The sequence below is a fragment of the Anomaloglossus baeobatrachus genome, chromosome 6 (genome assembly GCF_048569485.1).
Source record: "Anomaloglossus baeobatrachus isolate aAnoBae1 chromosome 6, aAnoBae1.hap1, whole genome shotgun sequence".
In the NCBI taxonomy this organism is placed as follows: domain Eukaryota; kingdom Metazoa; phylum Chordata; class Amphibia; order Anura; family Aromobatidae; genus Anomaloglossus; species Anomaloglossus baeobatrachus.
Genome location: NC_134358.1, coordinates 126951553 through 126971327, shown reverse-complemented (window position 1 = coordinate 126971327; position 19775 = coordinate 126951553). Strand labels below are relative to the sequence as shown.

At 43.3% G+C, this 19775-nt stretch overlaps 1 protein-coding gene across 4 annotated transcripts in view; it reads right to left on the bottom strand.

Annotated features, from left to right (window-relative positions):
- ASPH (aspartate beta-hydroxylase) overlaps nucleotides 1–19775 on the bottom strand; it is a 303114-nt gene that overhangs the window by 212825 nt on the left and 70514 nt on the right. Inside the window, exon 5 of one of the 4 annotated variants that reach the window (XM_075353244.1) lies at nucleotides 13390–14450. The exons of the other annotated variants lie outside the window; for them this stretch is intronic. Within the exon in view, the coding sequence (XP_075209359.1) occupies nucleotides 14209–14450 (242 nt within the window). The 3' untranslated portion in view covers nucleotides 13390–14208. Of the gene's footprint in view, nucleotides 1–13389; nucleotides 14451–19775 lie in introns of those variants that run through there. 4 annotated transcript variants of the gene reach the window in all.

The window sequence follows — 19775 nt, the reverse complement described above, 5'->3', positions numbered from 1 at the left end:
CTGATATGTCTGAGTGTAAAGTGGAATATATTAGAGTACACAATACACAGAATATACACGTAACAGTTATGCATTTACACTGGAAGGTAGTTATGAACATGTATTGTTAGGAATGCTCGGTTCACAATAGACCTGCAGCAGCCTATGCAAAATGAGTGATCACAGAACGTTCCGAGCACATCGTTAAGCACAGTCTGCCTGTGTAATTAGGCCTGATCTTTAACGATGAGTGGTCATTGTAATTTACTGACATTTAAAGCCAAACGCCAAGTCGTGTTGCCCCGTCAAACAATATTACTGACAGATTAAACAGAAACACACCGATATTGCCTCTTTGGCATCAGTGGTAGACTTAGGGTGGCTTTACACGCTGCGACATCGCTAGCCGATGCTAGCGATGGCGAGCGTGATAGCACCCGCCCCTATCGTTATGCCGATATGTGAAGATTGCTGCCGTAGCGAACATTATCGCTACGGCAGCGTCACACGCACTTGCCTGCTCGGTGACGTCGCTGTGACCGGCGACCCGCCTCCTTTCTAAGGGGGCAGTTCGCTCGGCGTCACAGCGACATCACTAAGCGGCCGCCCAATCAAAGCAGAGGGGCGGAGATGAGCGGGACGCCACCTTCTTCCTTCCTCATTGCTGGCGTGTGGCAGGTAAGGAGAGGTTACTCGTTCCTGTGGCGTCACACGTAGTGATGTGTGCTGCCGCAGGGACGAGGATCAACTTCGCCCAAGCGACAGCAGCGATAATTGGGAGAGGACCCCCATGTCAACAAGGAGCGATTTTGGACGTTTTTGCAATGATCCAAAATCGCTCCTAGGAGTCACACACGACAAGATCGCTACAGCGGGCGGATGTGCGTCACAAAATCCGTGACCCCAACAAGATCGCTGTAGCGATCTCGTAGCGTGTAAAGCCCGCTTAAGGAGGCAGCGGAGCACAGATGCTAGTGGGTGGCGCATAAAATCGACACGGGGAAGGTGGGAACCAGGAGCCAACAAGGAGGCAGCAGATAACAGATACTAAGGGGTGGCGCATAAAGAAGATACGAGGAGGGTGGGAACCAGACTTGGAGAAAAGAAAATAAGTCAAAATGTGCATCCATATCCCATTGATTTTACTTGGAATAGGAGCAGCCGTTTATATGGCGTAGATTTGAAATCAGGGATGCAGGAAATGTGGGAGAAAAAAAAAAAGCGTTCTGTCACTTAGTTATTTGTTAGCCATATGTGGATCTGCGATTCAAATGTCAAATCCAAAAATCCAAGCACAAATGGCAGTTTTTTGCCACCAATTCCACTGCAAGAAAAAAATTAAAGCGACATAATATCTCCTTGGTAGCACAACCAAAAAAAAAAATAAAATAAAATAAAATAAAATAAAATAAATAAATGCTTCTGTGCTGGTGCCACCACAGAGATGAGCAGGTCCGTCGAGGTTCTGTTCCCCGGCAGCATACGAGCCTAGTTTCACAGCCTCAAGCTTGACCCAAACCACGGATCAAGTGACTGTTTGGAGTCTACGCCCACATACAGCCAGCCATAGGCAGATCATTCTAAGGGAGAGCGTACTTTTTCAAACTTTTTTTTGTTGCACACTAGATGTGATCAAGCTGTTACCCCCTGTGTGCACCGTTCAAATCACAGCAAGTGGCTTGCACAGGACTGAGCGCCAATCGTACCTGATCACAGCTTTGCTCACGCGAGTTTTGTTCGCACGTACAGCAACCAAACCCGAACCTTTATTTATAAATTTGGTGTTCAGTTCAAAAACTGAACCTCAGGTTCGCTAGTCTCTACTTATCGCTTAAAAACCAAGGAAGGCGAAGGCTGATTCACTTGTTGATAGGGGTATTGTAAGAGATATAGAGGTATCTTGTAAGAGATACAAGATACCGTTCTATATCTTTACTCTACAGAGAATCTCAAAGGGGCTGTCCACTACTCTGACAATCCCTCCTCAGAGTGTTTGTCCCTGTTAAAATAATAACACTTCTACTCACCTCTGATGCTGGCACCGTTCCAGCACTTGCTCCCTCAGAGCTCGTGTGACATTAGGTCATGTAAGCCCTCTGCAAAAATCAGCGTCTGCTTCACCCTCCCCATCTTCAGACGCATCAAACATCAAAAAGCAGCCGGAGCTCTGACATCTTCTTGACATTCAATTCGTTCAGAGGCGGGGAGAGAAAAGCAACTGCCGATTGGATGCAGGGCTCACATAACATAACGTCAAGTGCGCCCCAGGAGAGCAAGTGCCGACACTGCTGGACAGCGCCCGTACCATATAGAAGAACGGGGAACTTTTTATACCCATTATAAAGGAGCGACGGTGCACATTAACTACCTGAACTGCATTCATTTGCTACAGTCAGGGCCAGAAATATTTGGACAGTGACACAAGTTTTGTTATTTTAGCGGTTTACAAAAACATGTTCAGAAATACAATTATATATATAATATGGGCTGAAAGTGCACACTCCCAGCTGCAATATGAGAGTTTTCACATCCAAATCGGAGAAAGGGTTTAGGAATCATAGCTCTGTAATGCATAGCCTCCTCTTTTTAAAGGGACCATAAGTAATTGGACAAGGGACTCTAAGGGCTGCAATTAACTCTGAAGGCATCTCCCTCGTTAACCTGTAATCAATGAAGTAGTTAAAAGGTCTGGGGTTGATTACAGGCGTGTGGTTGTGCATTTGTAAGCTGTTGCTGTGACCAGACAACATGCGGTCTAAGGAACTCTCAATTGAGGTGAAGCAGAACATCCTGAGGCTGAAAAAAAAGAAAAAATCCATCAGAGAGATAGCAGACATGCTTGGAGTAGCAAAATCAACAGTCGGGTACATTCTGAGAAAAAAGGAATTGACTGGTGAAGTTGGGAACTCAAAAAGGCCTGGGCGTCCACGGATGACAACAGTGGTGGATGATCGCCGCATACTTTCTTTGGTGAAGAAGAACCCGTTCACAACATCAACTGAAGTCCAGAACACTCTCAGTGAAGTAGGTGTATCTGTCTCTAAGTCAACAGTAAAGAGAAGACTCCATGAAAGTAAATACAAAGGGTTCACATCTAGATGCAAACCATTCATCAATTCCAAAAATAGACCGGCCAGAGTTAAATTTGCTGAAAAACACCTCATGAAGCCAGCTCAGTTCTGGAAAAGTATTCTATGGACAGATGAGACAAAGATCAACCTGTACCAGAATGATGGGAAGAAAAAAGTTTGGAGAAGAAAGGGAACGGCACATGATCCAAGGCACACCACATCCTCTGTAAAACATGGTGGAGGCAACGTGATGGCATGGGCATGCATGGCTTTCAATGGCACTGGGTCACTTGTGTTTATTGATGACATAACAGCAGACAAGAGTAGCCGGATGAATTCTGAAGTGTACCGGGATATACTTTTAGCCCAGATTCAGCCAAATGCCGCAAAGTTGATCGGACGGCGCTTCATAGTACAGATCGACAATGACCCCAAGCATACAGCCAAAGCTACCCAGGAGTTCATGAGTGCAAAAAAGTGGAACATTCTGCAATGGCCAAGTCAATCACCAGATCTTAACCCAATTGAGCATGCATTTCACTTGCTCAAATCCAGACTTAAGACGGAAAGACCCACAAACAAGCAAGACCTGAAGGCTGCGGCTGTAAAGGCCTGGCAAAGCATTAAGAAGGAGGAAACCCAGCGTTTGGTGATGTCCATGGGTTCCAGACTTAAGGCAGTGATTGCCTCCAAAGGATTCGCAACAAAATATTGAAAATAAAAATATTTTGTTTGGGTTTGGTTTATTTGTCCAATTACTTTTGACCTCCTAAAATGTGGAGTGTTTGTAAAGAAATGTGTACAATTCCTACAATTTCTATCAGATATTTTTGTTCAAACCTTCAAATTAAACGTTACAATCTGCACTTGAATTCTGTTGTAGAGGTTTCATTTCAAATCCAATGTGGTGGCATGCAGAGCCCAACTCGCGAAAATTGTGTCACTGTCCAAATATTTCTGGACCTAACTGTATGTGGCTGTTAGGTATTGTACTCTATTTATATAGGTTTGCTGGAAAAAGCAGAGCGGCAGTCATTCAATCTGCTGCACCATTTTTTAATAGGGATAAAAGCACTAGTCTCGACAGTTGGACTCCCAATCAGCAAGTTATCACCTACCCTGCAGATAAGCGATAACTTGCTTTAACTGAACAAGCCCTTTAAAAAAAAGGTAAAAGCAAAAGATGAATGATCGATGACATTACTACGAATACTCCAGTGGTGGCATCTTGAATAGGGCGGCTCATAAAGCAGATAGTGACGGCCCTCATCTTCTTAAACCAACATGCACAAAAGGGGTTATTCAAGACTTATTATTTTTGTGTATGGGGCGAAGAACGAATAGACCGGTAGCTGCTAACTACCCATGTTCTGCACTGGGATGACCTCTGCAATTTCATTTATCATCAATAGAGCACAGCCTTCTCTTCTGGTCTTTGTTGAGAGGAGCGTCACTGCAGAAGTCATGCCGATTGACAGCCAGCTACCCACAGTTAGGCAGATGGCTATAAATCAGCATGACACTAGCAGGGACGCCCCATCGACAGCAAAGCAGAAGAGAAGACGTTGCTCTGTGGAGGTGACGGCAGCAGAAGTCACAGAAGCACACAGATTCGGGACCACTCTAACTGGCGCCAATCTCTGCCGCCTCAGAAAACTCAGGTAGTTACCAACTACCTTCCTGTTGGTTCTTAGCCACAAATGCAAAAATAATACAAGTCTCACATAATCCCTTTAAAGGCCCACACTTTAAGTACCTTAAGGTTTTAAAGGGAACCTGTCAGGTGCAATATGCACCCAGAACCACGAGCAGTTCTGGGTACATATTGCAAATCCTTGCCTAACTGTCCCTGAATACACTAGCATAGATAAAGAGATCTTTATAAAAGTATTTCTAAAGATCTTTTATCGTTATGCTAATGAGCACAGGGACTAGTACCAAGGGCGTTATATCCCCCGACTAGCCGCACTCTTAGCATAGTAGTACGCCCACAGGGGTGAACTAACATGCTATTCAATGCAGCGTCACCAGCGGTGACGCGCATACCGGTGTTCGCTGTGACTACGCTTCTGAATGCCTGGTTCTTTGGGTCATGCGCTGTAAGAAGCCTGGTGTACGTGGCCCGGCTTTAGAGAGGTCTACTGTGCATGACTGGAAGCGCCCGGCATTCAGAAGCGCGGTCATAGCGAACACAGGTATGCACATCACCAACAGTGACACTACATTGAATAGCATGTTCGTACACCCCTGTGGGCATGCTAAGAGGGTGGCTAGTTGGGGGATATAACGCCATTGCGACTAGTCCCTGCGCTCATTAGCATAAGATAAAAGATCTTTAGAAATACTCTAAAGATCTCTTTATGTATGCTACTAGATACAGGGATGGTTAGGCAGGGATTAGCAATATGCACCTAGTACTGCTCGTGGTTCTGGGTGTACATTGGACCTCACAGGTTCCCTTTAACCGGGACAGTCCATAAGAAATGAGGCTTGAAGAAATATTCCACAGCACGACTCATGCACCATTAACAATTTACCCAAAGAAAAGCAGGGTCTGCAAACTTCACTGTACCAACACAGTCCATCAAGGAAAGCATTGCCTAAAATGCTGTATTGTCCAGGGAAAAGCGCCTCGTCAACCAAAGCATGCAATAATTAGTAAGATGCTGAAACCATCCGGAGCAGTTATGGAAACCAAAAGTACCTGGCGCCTTGATGGCTTTCTCAGATTTTGGAGACTGTGCAAATCCTGAGGTTTATAAAATAAAATGTGGTTAGAAACAATCCATAGGGGAAACATTAACGAATGTGAAAAAGTGGGTTAAATCCTCAACCAGGTGGAGATAACTGCCACGGTCACAAAGAAAAGAGGACAAGTGAACTGCTGAATTCCGTATGTGTGTTCCGTATTGCGGCTGCTCTAGAAGTCAGCGTAAAAATAGGATACTGTACATACTTCAATATTCTTTAGAAACAAAGAAATAAATAGAAAAAAACCAAACATGAGATTTTTAAGCACAATCAAGAATATTAAAGAACAAAACTTGAGTAACTATATTTTTCCCTTTCGGTTCCCTTGAACAGAGGACCTTTCACCAAATTTTTCAAGTTAAACTTGACACGTTACACAATAGTGGCTGTAGAGTGGAAGTTTTATTTTAACTGCTCTGGCAGAAATATTATTAAAGTAGTTGGCACGTAACCTTTTAACTCATTAAGTCCAAGTAGGTTTTATCAGTTCTCACTGGGGGCGTATACTCTTCGCTTAGGTGGCTTTCACACTACGTCTTTTTTAACATGCGTCATGAATGTTTTTTTAACGCAAAAACGGATCCAGTGCAAATGCGTTTTCATTTCAATGCATTTGCAATGGACTTGCGTCAACATGTGTTCAACTGCGTGCGTTATAGTGAGGATCCAGCAACTTGCAGTTTAACTTTTTTCAAAAACGCTACTTGTAGCGTTTTTGAGCTGAGACCAAATGCTGTTTTTCACTGGATCCTGACTATACTGCACGCAAACGCATGTGAACGCTGGCAGGCTGATAGACAGGATCCTGCTTGCTCTACAGAGCATCCCCAGAAACCAGCCTGGCGTGATTAGTCTCTCTCCCCCTCCCTCTCTCTCTCTCCCCCTCCCGAGAGCGGCGGACGCTCGGAACCAAGGTAAATATCGGGTAACAAAGCAAAGTGCTTCGCTTAGTTACCCGATGTTTACCTTGGTTACGTGTGCAGGGAGCAGGCAGCCCGGCTCCTAGCAGCTACAGACGCTCGTAACCAAGGTAAGTATCGGGTATCCAAGCAAAGCACTTCGCTTAGTTACCCGATGTTTACCTTGGTTACCAGCGTCTGCAGCTGTCAGATGCCGGCTCCCAGTCTATCACTTTCAGTTCCCCTCACTCCCGATCACATGACTTCAATGCCCGCCCATAAACTTCAAGTGGCAGAATCTGCAAAATAACACATGCGTTTGCATGCGTTTTTCTTTGTAAAAACAGGATCCACTTTTACAGCAAAAAAAAAAAACAAAACAAAAAACGTTCATGACGCATGTTAAAAAAACGTAGTGTGAAAGCAGCCTTAGATGCTGATCAATCATAAGCAGGAAAGAACAACATGCCTCCCACCACAGCTGGAGTTTCTCAGTGTGTGAGATGTAATTATACAGCCCAGATCTCCCAGTCTGGCCTCTGTGTCAATGAGGGGTGTGGGAGTCGAAGGGACAGCACACCAGAGCTTAGCTGTGTCATATTACACACCATTCTATCAGGTCTCATGATCACTCAGTGGCTGTAATCACACTTATGTCTGTTTTGCAGTGAGATCAGGGCAGTCATTTACATGTCACACAGTAGCAGTCTGCCTTCTCTTGACTACTCATGTATGAAATGTATTGGCACCCCGCTACGATTTCCCTGCAAAGAAATTACAAATCGAGCACAACAAATGCAAGGGGGACACGGACAGTTTGAGCCCTCAACTCTAGACAAGCAGTGTGGGGAGGGGCAGTATAGAAGACGTGACAATGCTAGTAGAGGAGAGTTGATAAAAAGGTTTGTAATGTGACAGCTAAACTTAGCTGCACTGCCCAACCCAAACTGACTCATGCAGGAGGTTAGATAAAAAGACTGACGGCACTCATCAAACTGCAATGTGAACAGGTGCATAACTGAACATTACATAAAATTACAGAAAAAAAAAAAAAGGACAGCTTACACTCTGAAATGCTAAATCATGAAAAGCATGAATATACAGTCATGAAAAAGTTTGGGCACCCCTTTTAATGTTAACCTTTTTTCTTTATAACAATTTGGGGTTTTGCAACAGCTATTTCAGTTTCATATATCCAATAACTGATGGACTGAGTAATATTTCTGGATTGAAATCAGGTTTATTGTACTAACAGAAAATGTGCAATCCGCATTTAAACAAAATTAGAGTGGTGCAAAAGTATGGGCACCCTTATCAATTTCTTGATTTGAACACTCCTAACTACTTTTTACTGACTTACTAAAGCACTAAATTGGTTTTGTAACCTCATTGAGCTTTGAACTTCATAGGCAGGTGTATCCAATCATGAAAAAAGGTATTTAAGGTGGCCACATGAGAGTAGTTCTCCTATTTGAATCTCCTATGAAGAGTGGCATCATTGGCTCCTCAAAACAACTCTCAAATGATCTAAAAACAAAGATTATTCAACATAGTTGTTCAGGGGAAGGATGTAAAAAGTTGTCTCAGAGATTTAAACTGTCAGTTTCCACTGTGAGGAACATAGTAAGGAAATGGTACACAGGTACAGTTCTTGTTAAGCCCAGAAGTGGCAGGCCAAGAAAAATATCAGAAAGGCAGAGAAGAAGAATGGTGAGAACAGTCAAGGACAATCCACAGACCACCTCCAAAGACCTGCAGCATCATCTTGCTGCAGATGGTGTCAATGTGCATCGGTCAACAATACAGCGCACGTTGCACAAGGAGAAGCTAAATGGTAGAGTGATGCAAAAGAAGCAGTTTCTGCAAGCACGCCACAAACAGAGTCGCCTGAGGTATGCAAAAGCACATTTGGACAAGCCAGTTACATTTTGAAAGAAGGTCCTGTGGACTGATGAAACAAAGATTGAGTTTTGCAGCGGTCAAATTTTGTTTAAATGCGGATTGCACATTTTCTGTTAGTACAATAAACCTCATTTCAATCCAGAAATATTACTCGGTCCATCAGTTATTAGATATATGAAACTGAAATAGCTGTTGTAAAAACCCAAAATTGTTATAAAGAAAAAAAAGGTTAACATTAATAGGTGTGCCCAAACTTTTTCATATGACTGTATGAATATAGATATCCATTACTGGGAAAATCTAAGAAACATGAGATATTTAGCACACAAATATGGCCATTTGTATATCTGCCCAGTCACCATGTCACAGCATCTCGTAACTGGGTACTTACTCTATATTGAAGACTCTCTCTGGGTTTAAAAACCTCCTGTGTAAGGGCAAGAAGGAACCTGCTATATAGGGTAAATCACCTGTGGCTAATGGGAGAGGGGTGCATGGTCAGTAGGTATGACCCCCCAATAATCTAGACAAAAAGACTGACGGCACTCATCAGACTGCAATGAGAGCAGGTGCATAACTAAACATGACAAACTTACAAAAAAAAACAAAAAAAAACAAAAAGAAAAACAAACAGTTTGCATTTTGAAATGCTAAAGCATGAGAACCATGAATGTAAGAATATAGATATGTATATACAGCTAAAGAAAATAATGAGGGGGGGGTCCATACCTTCTGACCGTGCATCCCCTCCCCCATTAGCCACAGGTGATTTATCCTATGTAGCAGGTTCCTTCTTTCCCATATATAGGGGGTTTTCAAACCCAGAGATAGGCTTCAATATAGAGTAGGTACCCAGTATACGAGGTATGCCATGATGTGGCGACTGGGCAGATATAGAAATGGACGGTTTTGTATGCTAAATATTTCATTCTTAAGATTTTCCATAGCAGTAATGCATATCTATAGTCACACATTCATAGTTTTCATTCTTTAGCATTCCAGAGTGCAAACTGTCTTTTTTTTTTTTTTTTTGTTTCATGTAGGAGGGTAGACCAGGAGATAAGAGCTGCATTGACACAGAAAACAGGTCAAAGCTATGGTGGTGGCTTGTTCTTCTTTTCTTTTGAGGCTTGCTGCTGTCGATTGGTCAGCATCATAGATGCCACTTGTGAGAACTGTGAATTGGAAGTGGGGGGGGGGAAGGGGACCTCAATAGGTGATAAACTTTGGTTGAGTATAAATAAAATTTGATATATATATGTGTGTTATAGTCCGCTCTGCAGCTGCTGTTACATTCAGTGTCCAGTTCAACAAGAAAAATTGGATGATAGATCCTTTTTAAAGATCGGCACATCAGACTTGTATACGGTCTGAGAATCACTTCCCCCCCAGAAACCTTCTGCAGAGAAGTGTAAAAGTGCATGAAGGACATATTTCGTCATGTTGAAACCCTTCAGTTATTTTTTTCGCCACAATCATACACAACCATTTGTATAATAATACAAACATGATAATGCAACCGAGTGAGCAAAAAGGAACTGATGTCTTCATACAATAAAACCGCAAACGAGTTGGATTACCATAGTTCACAGTAGATTACATCTATTTAGCGGTCACACATTACCCACACGTTTTCAAAGTAGAGTTACTACAAAAGAACATAGATTCTATTTATTACACACGCGGCAGTGTAAATTATCACAAATAATGAAGGTGGTCACAGAATTCGGGGTCTTCTAACTTCACATAAGTGTTACCGGAATGCAGAGTGAGCACGTGCTCTGTACACATACATTGCATTTAATAGAGGTTATTACATACACAACCTGCAAATACAGGCAATCGTAAAAATTACTAAATCTACGTGTTGCAAGAAGTGATGTTGTATATAGTTTTGTAAATCAAGCTTGATAACAGGAACAGGTGAAGGAACACATCTTGTCATTAAAGCGAATATGACAGCAGGTTTTCGCTATGTAATCAGAGTTCAGCATTATGTAGTTGCTGAGAGCCTGCTTATAGTGTGGTGTCACTTGCTGGACTGTTTTGATGGTTCAATACAATCAGTGTTTTATCACCAGCATGAGATCATCACTACAGGAGAAGTTGGCTCATGCCTTTCAGTCCACCTGGCCCCCACCACTGATTGGTAGTTTCCAGGTGTGTGATGTATAGTGACAGAGCTAATCATTGGTGAGGGCAAGGTTATACACAGCTCAACAACAGAGCTCTGTTAGATCTGCAGCACCTAATAAACTAAGTGATACATCACCGGAATCCGGGTCTCAGTCTCGATCTCATGCTGCTGTCAGATTACAAAGCCAAAACCTGCTCACAAATTCCATTAAGGGGATGGGGTGAATGAAGAGGTATGGGAAGAGTGGGAAGCAACCACCTGATCACATACAGTTAGGTCCAGAAATATTTGGACAGTGACACAAGTTTTGTTATTTTAGCTGTTTACAAAAACATGTTCAGAAATACAATTATATATATAATATGGGCTGAAAGTGCACACTCCCAGCTGCAATATGAGAGTTTTCACATCCAAATCGGAGAAAGGGTTTAGGAATCATAGCTCTGTAATGCATAGCCTCCTCTTTTTCAAGGGACCAAAAGTAATTGGACAAGGGACTCTAAGGGCTGCAATTAACTCTGAAGGCGTCTCCCTCGTTATCCTGTAATCAATGAAGTAGTTAAAAGGTCTGGGGTTGATTACTGGTGTGTGGTTTTGCATTTGGAAGCTGTTGCTGTGACCAGACAACATGCGGTCTAAGGAACTCTCAATTGAGGTGAAGCAGAACATCCTGAGGCTGAAAAAAAAGAAAAAATCCATCAGAGAGATAGCAGACATGCTTGGAGTAACAAAATCAACAGTCAGGTACATTCTGAGAAAAAAGGAATTGACTGGTGAGCTTGGGAACTCAAAAAGGCCTGGGCGTCCACGGATGACAACAGTGGTGGATGATCGCCGCATACTTTCTTTGGTGAAGAAGAACCCGGTCACAACATCAACTGAAGTCCAGAACACTCTCAGTGAAGTAGGTGTATCTGTCTCTAAGTCAACAGTAAAGAGAAGACTCCATGAAAGTAAATACAAAGGGTTCACATCTAGATGCAAACCATTCATCAATTCCAAAAATAGACAGGCCAGAGTTAAATTTGCTGAAAAACACCTCATGAAGCCAGCTCAGTTCTGGAAAAGTATTCTATGGACAGATGAGACAAAGATCAACCTGTACCAGAATGATGGGAAGAAAAAAGTTTGGAGAAGAAAGGGAACGGCACATGATCCAAGGCACACCACATCCTCTGTAAAACATGGTGGAGGCAACGTGATGGCATGGGCATGCATGGCTTTCATTGGCACTGGGTCACTTGTGTTTATTGATGACATAACAGCAGACAAGAGTAGCCGGATGAATTCTGAAGTGTACCGGGATATACTTTCAGCCCAGATTCAGCCAAATGCCGCAAAGTTGATCGGACGGCGCTTCATAGTACAGATGGACAATGACCCCAAGCATACAGCCAAAGCTACCCAGGAGTTCATGAGTGCAAAAAAGTGGAACATTCTGCAATGGCCAAGTCAATCACCAGATCTTAACCCAATTGAGCATGCATTTCACTTGCTCAAATCCAGACTTAAGACGGACAGACCCACAAACAAGCAAGACCTGAAGGCTGCGGCTGTAAAGGCCTGGCAAAGCATTAAGAAGGAGGAAACCCAGCATTTGGTGATGTCCATGGGTTCCAGACTTAAGGCAGTGATTGCCTCCAAAAGGATTCGCAACAAAATATTGAAAATAAAAATATTTTGTTTGGGTTATTCGTCCAATTACTTTTGACCTCCTAAAATGTGGCGTGTTTGTAAAGAAATGTGTACAATTCCTACAATTTCTATCAGATATTTTTGTTCAAACCTTCAAATTAAACGTTACAATCTGCACTTGAAACCTCTACAACAGAATTCATTTCAAATCCAATGTGGTGGCATGCAGAGCCCAACTCGCGAAAATTGTGTCACTGTCCAAATATTTCTGGACCTAACTGTAAATCTGAATTCTAAAACCAAAGCCCAATCAATATAAGTTAAGGTAAAATATGTCTGAACCCCCGAGAGATGCTTTTTAGTAGTTGCTTTATGTCCTAGCAAATAGGTGTGGGGGGGGGGCTAGAGTATTAGGGTATTCTAAGAGGGGCTTTCTTGGAAAGTATACTGTATGTAGTATATACTACATTATGCAATTAATTTACTCACTTTGCGGAACTGCTTTTTGTTTAACTTGTTCATATGGGAGCATTTGTTCCAAATTTTGCCTTTGTCCTTATACTCACCTCCTGTATTGGTGCTGTTCCATATATGTCTAAGCCAGGTCTCCCGAGGCATGCATGACATTTTTATGACACATGAGCCCTGCAGCCAATCAACAGTCACTAATGGGCTACAGTGCTCCCACAGATGTCTAAATAGCAGCACCTGATTGGCTGTAGGGCTCTCATGGCATAACAATGTCATGCATGCCTCGGGAGAACAGACACAAACATCACTGAAACAGCTCCAGTATGGAAATTGAGCTGAAGGTGGTTTTTTTTTTGTTTGTTTTTTTTTACAAGGGGAAATAAGGGAGTATTTAAGAAGGGGTTGTCCTAGTAATGGATCGCCCCTTTATTACAACCCATGATATTTTCCTAAATAAATACCTCTTGAGTTGCCAAATCGGAGCAGTTCATTAGCTTTAGATTTTAATCAGACAAGGACTCTAAGAAAAGTACTACTCAGAACATATTGGGAAATACTTTATTTGCATCAAAAACATTTCTTAAAATTACCAAGAAACTAAAAACAGTAAAACAAATGGAATCTGTTTAGTTTTACAAATTAAAAAAAAAAAAAGTAGATAAAAAGTAACCAGGTTTTATTTGCACAGATGACAGAAGTCCCAATCAACTCTTGGAAAGCAGGGTTAAGACAAAGTTATACAGCCAAGCAAAGAGTATGACCTGAGAATCGTGCCATAAGTTTGCTACAGCCAAGCAAGTGCAAGGTTAGGTCTCTGCTGTTCCAGTCTCAGTCACTGCAAGCGAAATACCCCCAGGCTGAATGGACATAAGAGACTAAAGAGATAGATGAAAATGGGGAAAAAAAAAAATACAAAATAATTTTGGGGAACCCCTACTTTAGTCTTGCTGCATTTAGGGTCTTGGGACAATAAAGGAAATGGAATGTTGCAGGTTGACTGGAAGCATGTGGCGTATGCCAAATGGTACAATGCCATTAGTAGTCATCGTTATTGGCCTCCTAAGCCATGGAAGGGTCAATGTGCAAAGCTTAATGAACTTAAAATTAAAAAAAGATGCAAAAAAAACAAGACCTGGATTGCAGAAATCTTCACTGGGATTTAGGACCGACCCATAATAAATCATTCTATTGTGTACAGGAGCTGCCAAGTAGGACACTCAGCTATGTGGCCACCATATGGCTCCTTGAATCCAGACTGTCCACTATGAAGTGGGTGATCCCGTATCTTGTGGCTTTACTTATGAGAAAAAAAAACAAAACAAAACCACAGAGAGAAATTAGTAATCTGGTCTGTGAAGAGAGGTTATTGGTTCTGCAAATCCAGAATGACACAGGTCTTTTTTCCCTGAACCCCTTCGTTCTGTGACGTACCATCAACATCGTCTGAGGGATCGTTCTCTTCTTCTTCTACCATTTCAAAAGGAGTCATTACATCATAAAGAAAGGAGAGGAAGCCATAAAACCAATCAGAGCTTTCCTCAGCTAAAATATTAAGGACTTCCTCTAGGGAATCAATATTCACACTACTGCCATCTTTGGTGAGGCCTACACAAAAGAGTAAAAGGGGGAAAAAAAGGAAAGAGGGAAAAGAAAAGACAAAAGAAAGAATAGGAGCAGTTTAGTAGACAGAAGGGCCATGGAGAGCAGGGATGTGCAACTACTTCACCCACTCACTTCTCTCGGACAATGGAAGCTCGAAATGGAAAGAAAAGTGAATGACCGATCGATGGGGGGGAGGGGGTAAATAAAAAGTACAAAACATGCAGATGTTTACTAGGATGCAAGGGCACACACCATCACCACCAACATAAGGAGGGGATTACATGCCGACAACAAACAGAAGGAAACCAGCAAAGCACACAAGAATTGCTACTGGATTCCAAATTGAAAAGCCATAATAGTATAGAGCGATTCACGGTAATAAGGTTTCATGGAACCTCCTTCAGTCATGTGCTAAATGATATTTCGTATCAGAGAAAGCTACGCAACATAGCAGTGAGAGGTCATCCCTTTTGGATTAAGGGGATTAGATCGCTGCGACCTACACCGGTCCCGAGAACTAATTGAACTGGAGAATCCGCAAGGTTCCCTGAACAGAAGGTGACCTGTAGCCTCTTTATTCTAAAGATCTATCATTCAGATACATACCAATATTTTCTTACAGATTATGTAATGAGAAAGCCACTTTAAAAAGGTGTCTTCCAGGAATGTAATAAAATGGCCCCATTATGTAATTCAAACCATATCCCATCTTAGTCACGTCAGTACGGACTGCAGTCTGAAGAAACAAAGCTTCCGAACGGTCTCTCAACTAGCAAAGGAAATGTATCGGAAGCACACTTCATAAAATGGTAGAGTTGGAAGGAACCTCAAGGGCCATCGGGTCCAACCCCCTGCGAGTGCAGGTTTTCTTAAATCCTCCAGCTATTTGTTTATCTAGTTTCCACTTGAAGATTTCCATTGATGGAGAGCTCACTACCTCCCGTGGCCGCCTGTTCCACTCTCTGACTGCCCTCACTGTCAGAAAGTTTTACCTAATGTCCAATCTTTATCTCCTTACTTTTAGTTTCCTCCCATTGCTTCTTGTACTTTGTGCTAATAGGAATAGGGTGGTTCCCTCTGCACTGACTACCTTTCAGATATTTGTAGACCACTATTACAGCCTAGGACACACAGCGAAAAGAATTGTGAGAGTGGAAAGATATAAAATAAATAAAAAAAAAAAAAAAAAAAAAATAATTGCATTCCACTCAGACCAATATTACTCTATGGGGCAGCTCCCATGAGCAATTATTTTCTTAGCCCTAATTGGGCCGAGAAGACAGTCGCAGTGTGCTGCGAGTGGAATGGCACCGGTGTAACGCGAGAGCAGTGCAATTCTCGCAATGGAGGAGATAGGGAGATAAATCCCTCCCTCTCCTCCGCAGCACCACCCCCCCCTCTGCAGCACCGCCCCCCTCCGCAGCTGTGATCTGATCGCACGATTGGACCACAGTTGCATGACCCTTGCATGACACTCGGCTCCCGCTGTGCTGCGAGCGTGAGCAGAGTGTCATGCGAGGACTCGCACATAACCCACATAGGATTGTGAGTAAAGTGTCAGTTTTCACCGATGACACAAGAAACTTAGAAGGATAATAAACTAGATTATTACATGGTATGGAAAGCCACTCATTATAATAAGTTCAAAAAGTTTGGCTTGTTTAGATTAGAGGAAAAAAAAACAAAAAAAACCTCCTCAGAGGCGATCTTATGTATACGTATAAATACAAGGGTGGTCAATAGAAAATGACTGGCACACGATTTATTCCCTACTAAAAGACCTTAAAAAGGAGACCAGGGGCATTCATCACATGTTGATAAAAGGTAATTCTGGCATCTAAAAATAGAAGAACTTAAGAATGTCCTACAGCAAGAGGTACTGATGGCGGATACTACGCTGAATCGGCATTCAAAAAAGGGCTGAATGCTTTTCTCAACAAACAATGGCATTGTGGGATATAAATATTCTAGCGATAGAGGTGGTGTACGGTAATTAAGGTTGAAAAATTACAGTTGTATGAAGTTCAACCTATGTAACTAAATATTACCAGAAGGAAAAACTAAGAGCTCAGTAAACTTTGGACATAATACACCTCTCAAAAAGTTATTGATATTTGGCTTTTGGGTTAAATTTAAAACGTAAAAAGTTCACATTACAGTGATATTTTAGCATGACAGTAGGGCATTGAAGTAGAACCATGCAATCGTGAATTCCTCATCTCAAACAATTTATTGAAACAAAAGCCAAAGCAACAGTGGTGGATATACCCTCCCATAGATTGCAGCTTGACAACAGCATCTCATGCGGTTCACAAGTGGAGTTCTTGTCTGTGGAGGCATGATATCCCACTCTTCTGAAAAGGTGGCCCTCAGGTCATTGACGTTCTGGGGTAAAGACTTACGAGCCTCTACATGGCAATTCAGCTGATCCCATAGGTTTTCTATGGTATTCAGGTCTGGGGAAAAAAAAATGAAGGCCACTCCATTTGAAGCACGCTAGTCTTTAAGAGATGTTCCCTAATGATGCAACCTCGATGAGCTGGAGCATTGTTGTCCATGAACATGAAATTAGGCCTGTGTTTTTGATGAAGAGGTACAATGACTGGATTATGTTATTTAACTAGTAGGGGCTTGTCACTGCACCGATCAGAAAGTATAACAGTTCTGTATTAACTAGACATCTGCCCACACTAACCACCAAAGTCTCATCTGGACACATCAGTGGCTGACTCCTAGTGCTCTCCTTGAGATCTCCAACATTGGTGGCGGCCATCATTTCTGCTCAGAGTGAATTGACTTTTATCAGTGAACAGCACTGAGGTGGTATGGTCAGGTACCCTTGCAGGTTGTCTAGCATGCAGATCATGCTGATGTAAATAGTTTCAAGTGGTCTGATGTGACACTTGGATGCCTCTTATCTCCTTAAATGTGCCTGGAGTTGTGTGGCATTCATCATCCAGTTACAAAGGGTATTGTTCACAAAGCGATCATTATGGGATGTGGTAAAAGGACATCCACTGCTTTGTTTTTCTGTGGCTCTTCCAGTCTCGGTGTCTCTGTTGCAACCTGCTGATGACTGACACTTGGTGGTAGCCACTTCCATCTGAGAACATCCTGCTTGAAGCCTCACAATGGTGAGGTATTGCTGATCAATTGTTAGGTGTTGTCTTGGTCTCATGATGTCAAAATGTGAACAGCATGATGAGGAGGACAGTTTAAATACCAATTCTAATTGAACCATGAAATGTATTCGGTGACTCATGGATCAAACACCTGTTGTGACTTTTGTCAATAAGTTCCTTGTTAGGGAACAGTACATTGTGCAAAAAGTTCAGAATCATTGAACACTTGGACATGTGGGTTCTAAAGTGTAGAGAAGGTCTCATTAAGTTCACCTGAAAAGGTTACAGGGCATTTTAGGGTCATCCTGAAATTTTGCCCAAAAGCCAAAAAAAAAAAAAATAAAATGGCTAACTTTTTGCAAGTTGTGTATATTGGTGACATATGCATATGCCAGATCATCAATATTGGTCCAGTGGGGGTCAGTCTTATGCCACCATGACTAATCAGCTGATTCCTCTCAGGTGACCCCCGAGTGTGAACACATTCAATAGAGGTGCGCGGCTTTGCAACTTCATTTGATGTGTACACTGCTGGGTACTAAGGGGTACTTCTCACATAGCGAGATCCCTGCTGAGTCACGGTTTTGTGACGCACCAGTGACCTAATTAGCGATCTCGCTGTGTGTGACACTGAGCAGCGATCTGGCCCCTGCTGTGAGATCGCTGCTCGTTACACACAGTGCTGGTTCATTTTTTGGACGTTTTTGACCTCTCCCGCTGTGAAGCACACATCGCTGTGTTTGACAGCGAGAGAGCAACGATCTGAATGTGCAGGGAGCAGGAAGCCAGCGTCTGGCAGCCTGCGGTAAGATGTAACCAAGGTAAATATCGGGTAACCAAGCAAATTGCTTTGCTTGGTTACCCGATATTTACCTCGGTTACTAGCGTCCACCGCTCTCAGGCTGCCAGTGCCTGCTCCCTGCACATATAGCCGGAGTACACATCGGGTAAATAAGCAAAGCAGTTTGCTTATTAACCCGATGTGTACTCTGGCTAGGAGTGCAGGGAGCCAGCGCTAAGCGGTGTGCGCTGGTAACCAAGGTAAATATCGGGTAACTAAGCGCTTGGTTACCCGATATTTACCTTAGTTACCAAGCGCAGCATCGCTTCCACACGTCGCTGGTGGCTGGGGGCTGGTCACTGGTCGCTGGTGAGATCTGCCTGATTGACAGCTCACCAGCAACCATGTAGCGACGCTCCAGCGATCCTGACCAGGTCAGATCGCTGGAGCGTCGCCAAAGTGTGACGGTACCCTTAAGAACAGCTCATATCTCCTTTAGTAACTTAATCAGTAGGGGTGTCCAGTGTTGGACTTAAGGCCCAGTCACACTAAACAACTTACCAGCGATCCCAACGATACAACCTGATAGGGATCGCTGGTAAGTTGCTAGGAGGTCGCTGGTGAGATGCCACACTAAGCGACGCTCCAGCGATCCCACCAGCAACCTGACCTGGCAGGGATCGCTAGAGCGTCGCTACATAGGTTGCTGGTGAGCTGCCACACAGGCAGATCTCACCAGCAACCAGTGACCAGCCCCCAGCGCCACGTGGAACCGATGCTGCGCTTGGTAACTAAGGTAAATATCGGGTAACCAACCCTTGGTTACCAGCACACACTGCTTAGCGCTAGCTCCCTGCACACCTAGCCACAGTACACATCGGGTTAATTACCCGATGTGTACCTTGCTACGTGTGCAGGCAGCAGGAGCCGGCTTCTGCGGACGATGGTAACCACGGTAATCATCGGGTAACCAAGAAGCCCTTACCTTGGTTACCCGATATTTACCTTCGTTACCAGCGTCCGCCGCTCTCACACTGCCAGTGCCGGCTCCCTGTTCCCTGCACTCCTAGCCACAGTACACATCGGGTTAATTACCTGATGTGTACTCCGGCTACGTGTGCAGAGAGCAGGGAGCCGGCACTGACAGCGTGAGAGCGGCGGACGCTGGTAACGAAGGTAAATATCGGGTAACCAAGGAAAGGGCTTCTTGGTTACCCGATGTTTACCATGGTTACCAGCGTCCGCAGAAGCCAGCTCCTGCTGCCTGCACATTCAGTTGTTGCTCTGTCGCTGTCACACACAGCGATGTGTGCTTCACAGCGGGAGATCAACAACTAAAAAATGGTTCAGGACATTCAGCAACCACCAACGACCTCACAGCAGGGGCCAGGTTGTTGCTGGATGTCACACACAGCGACATCGCTA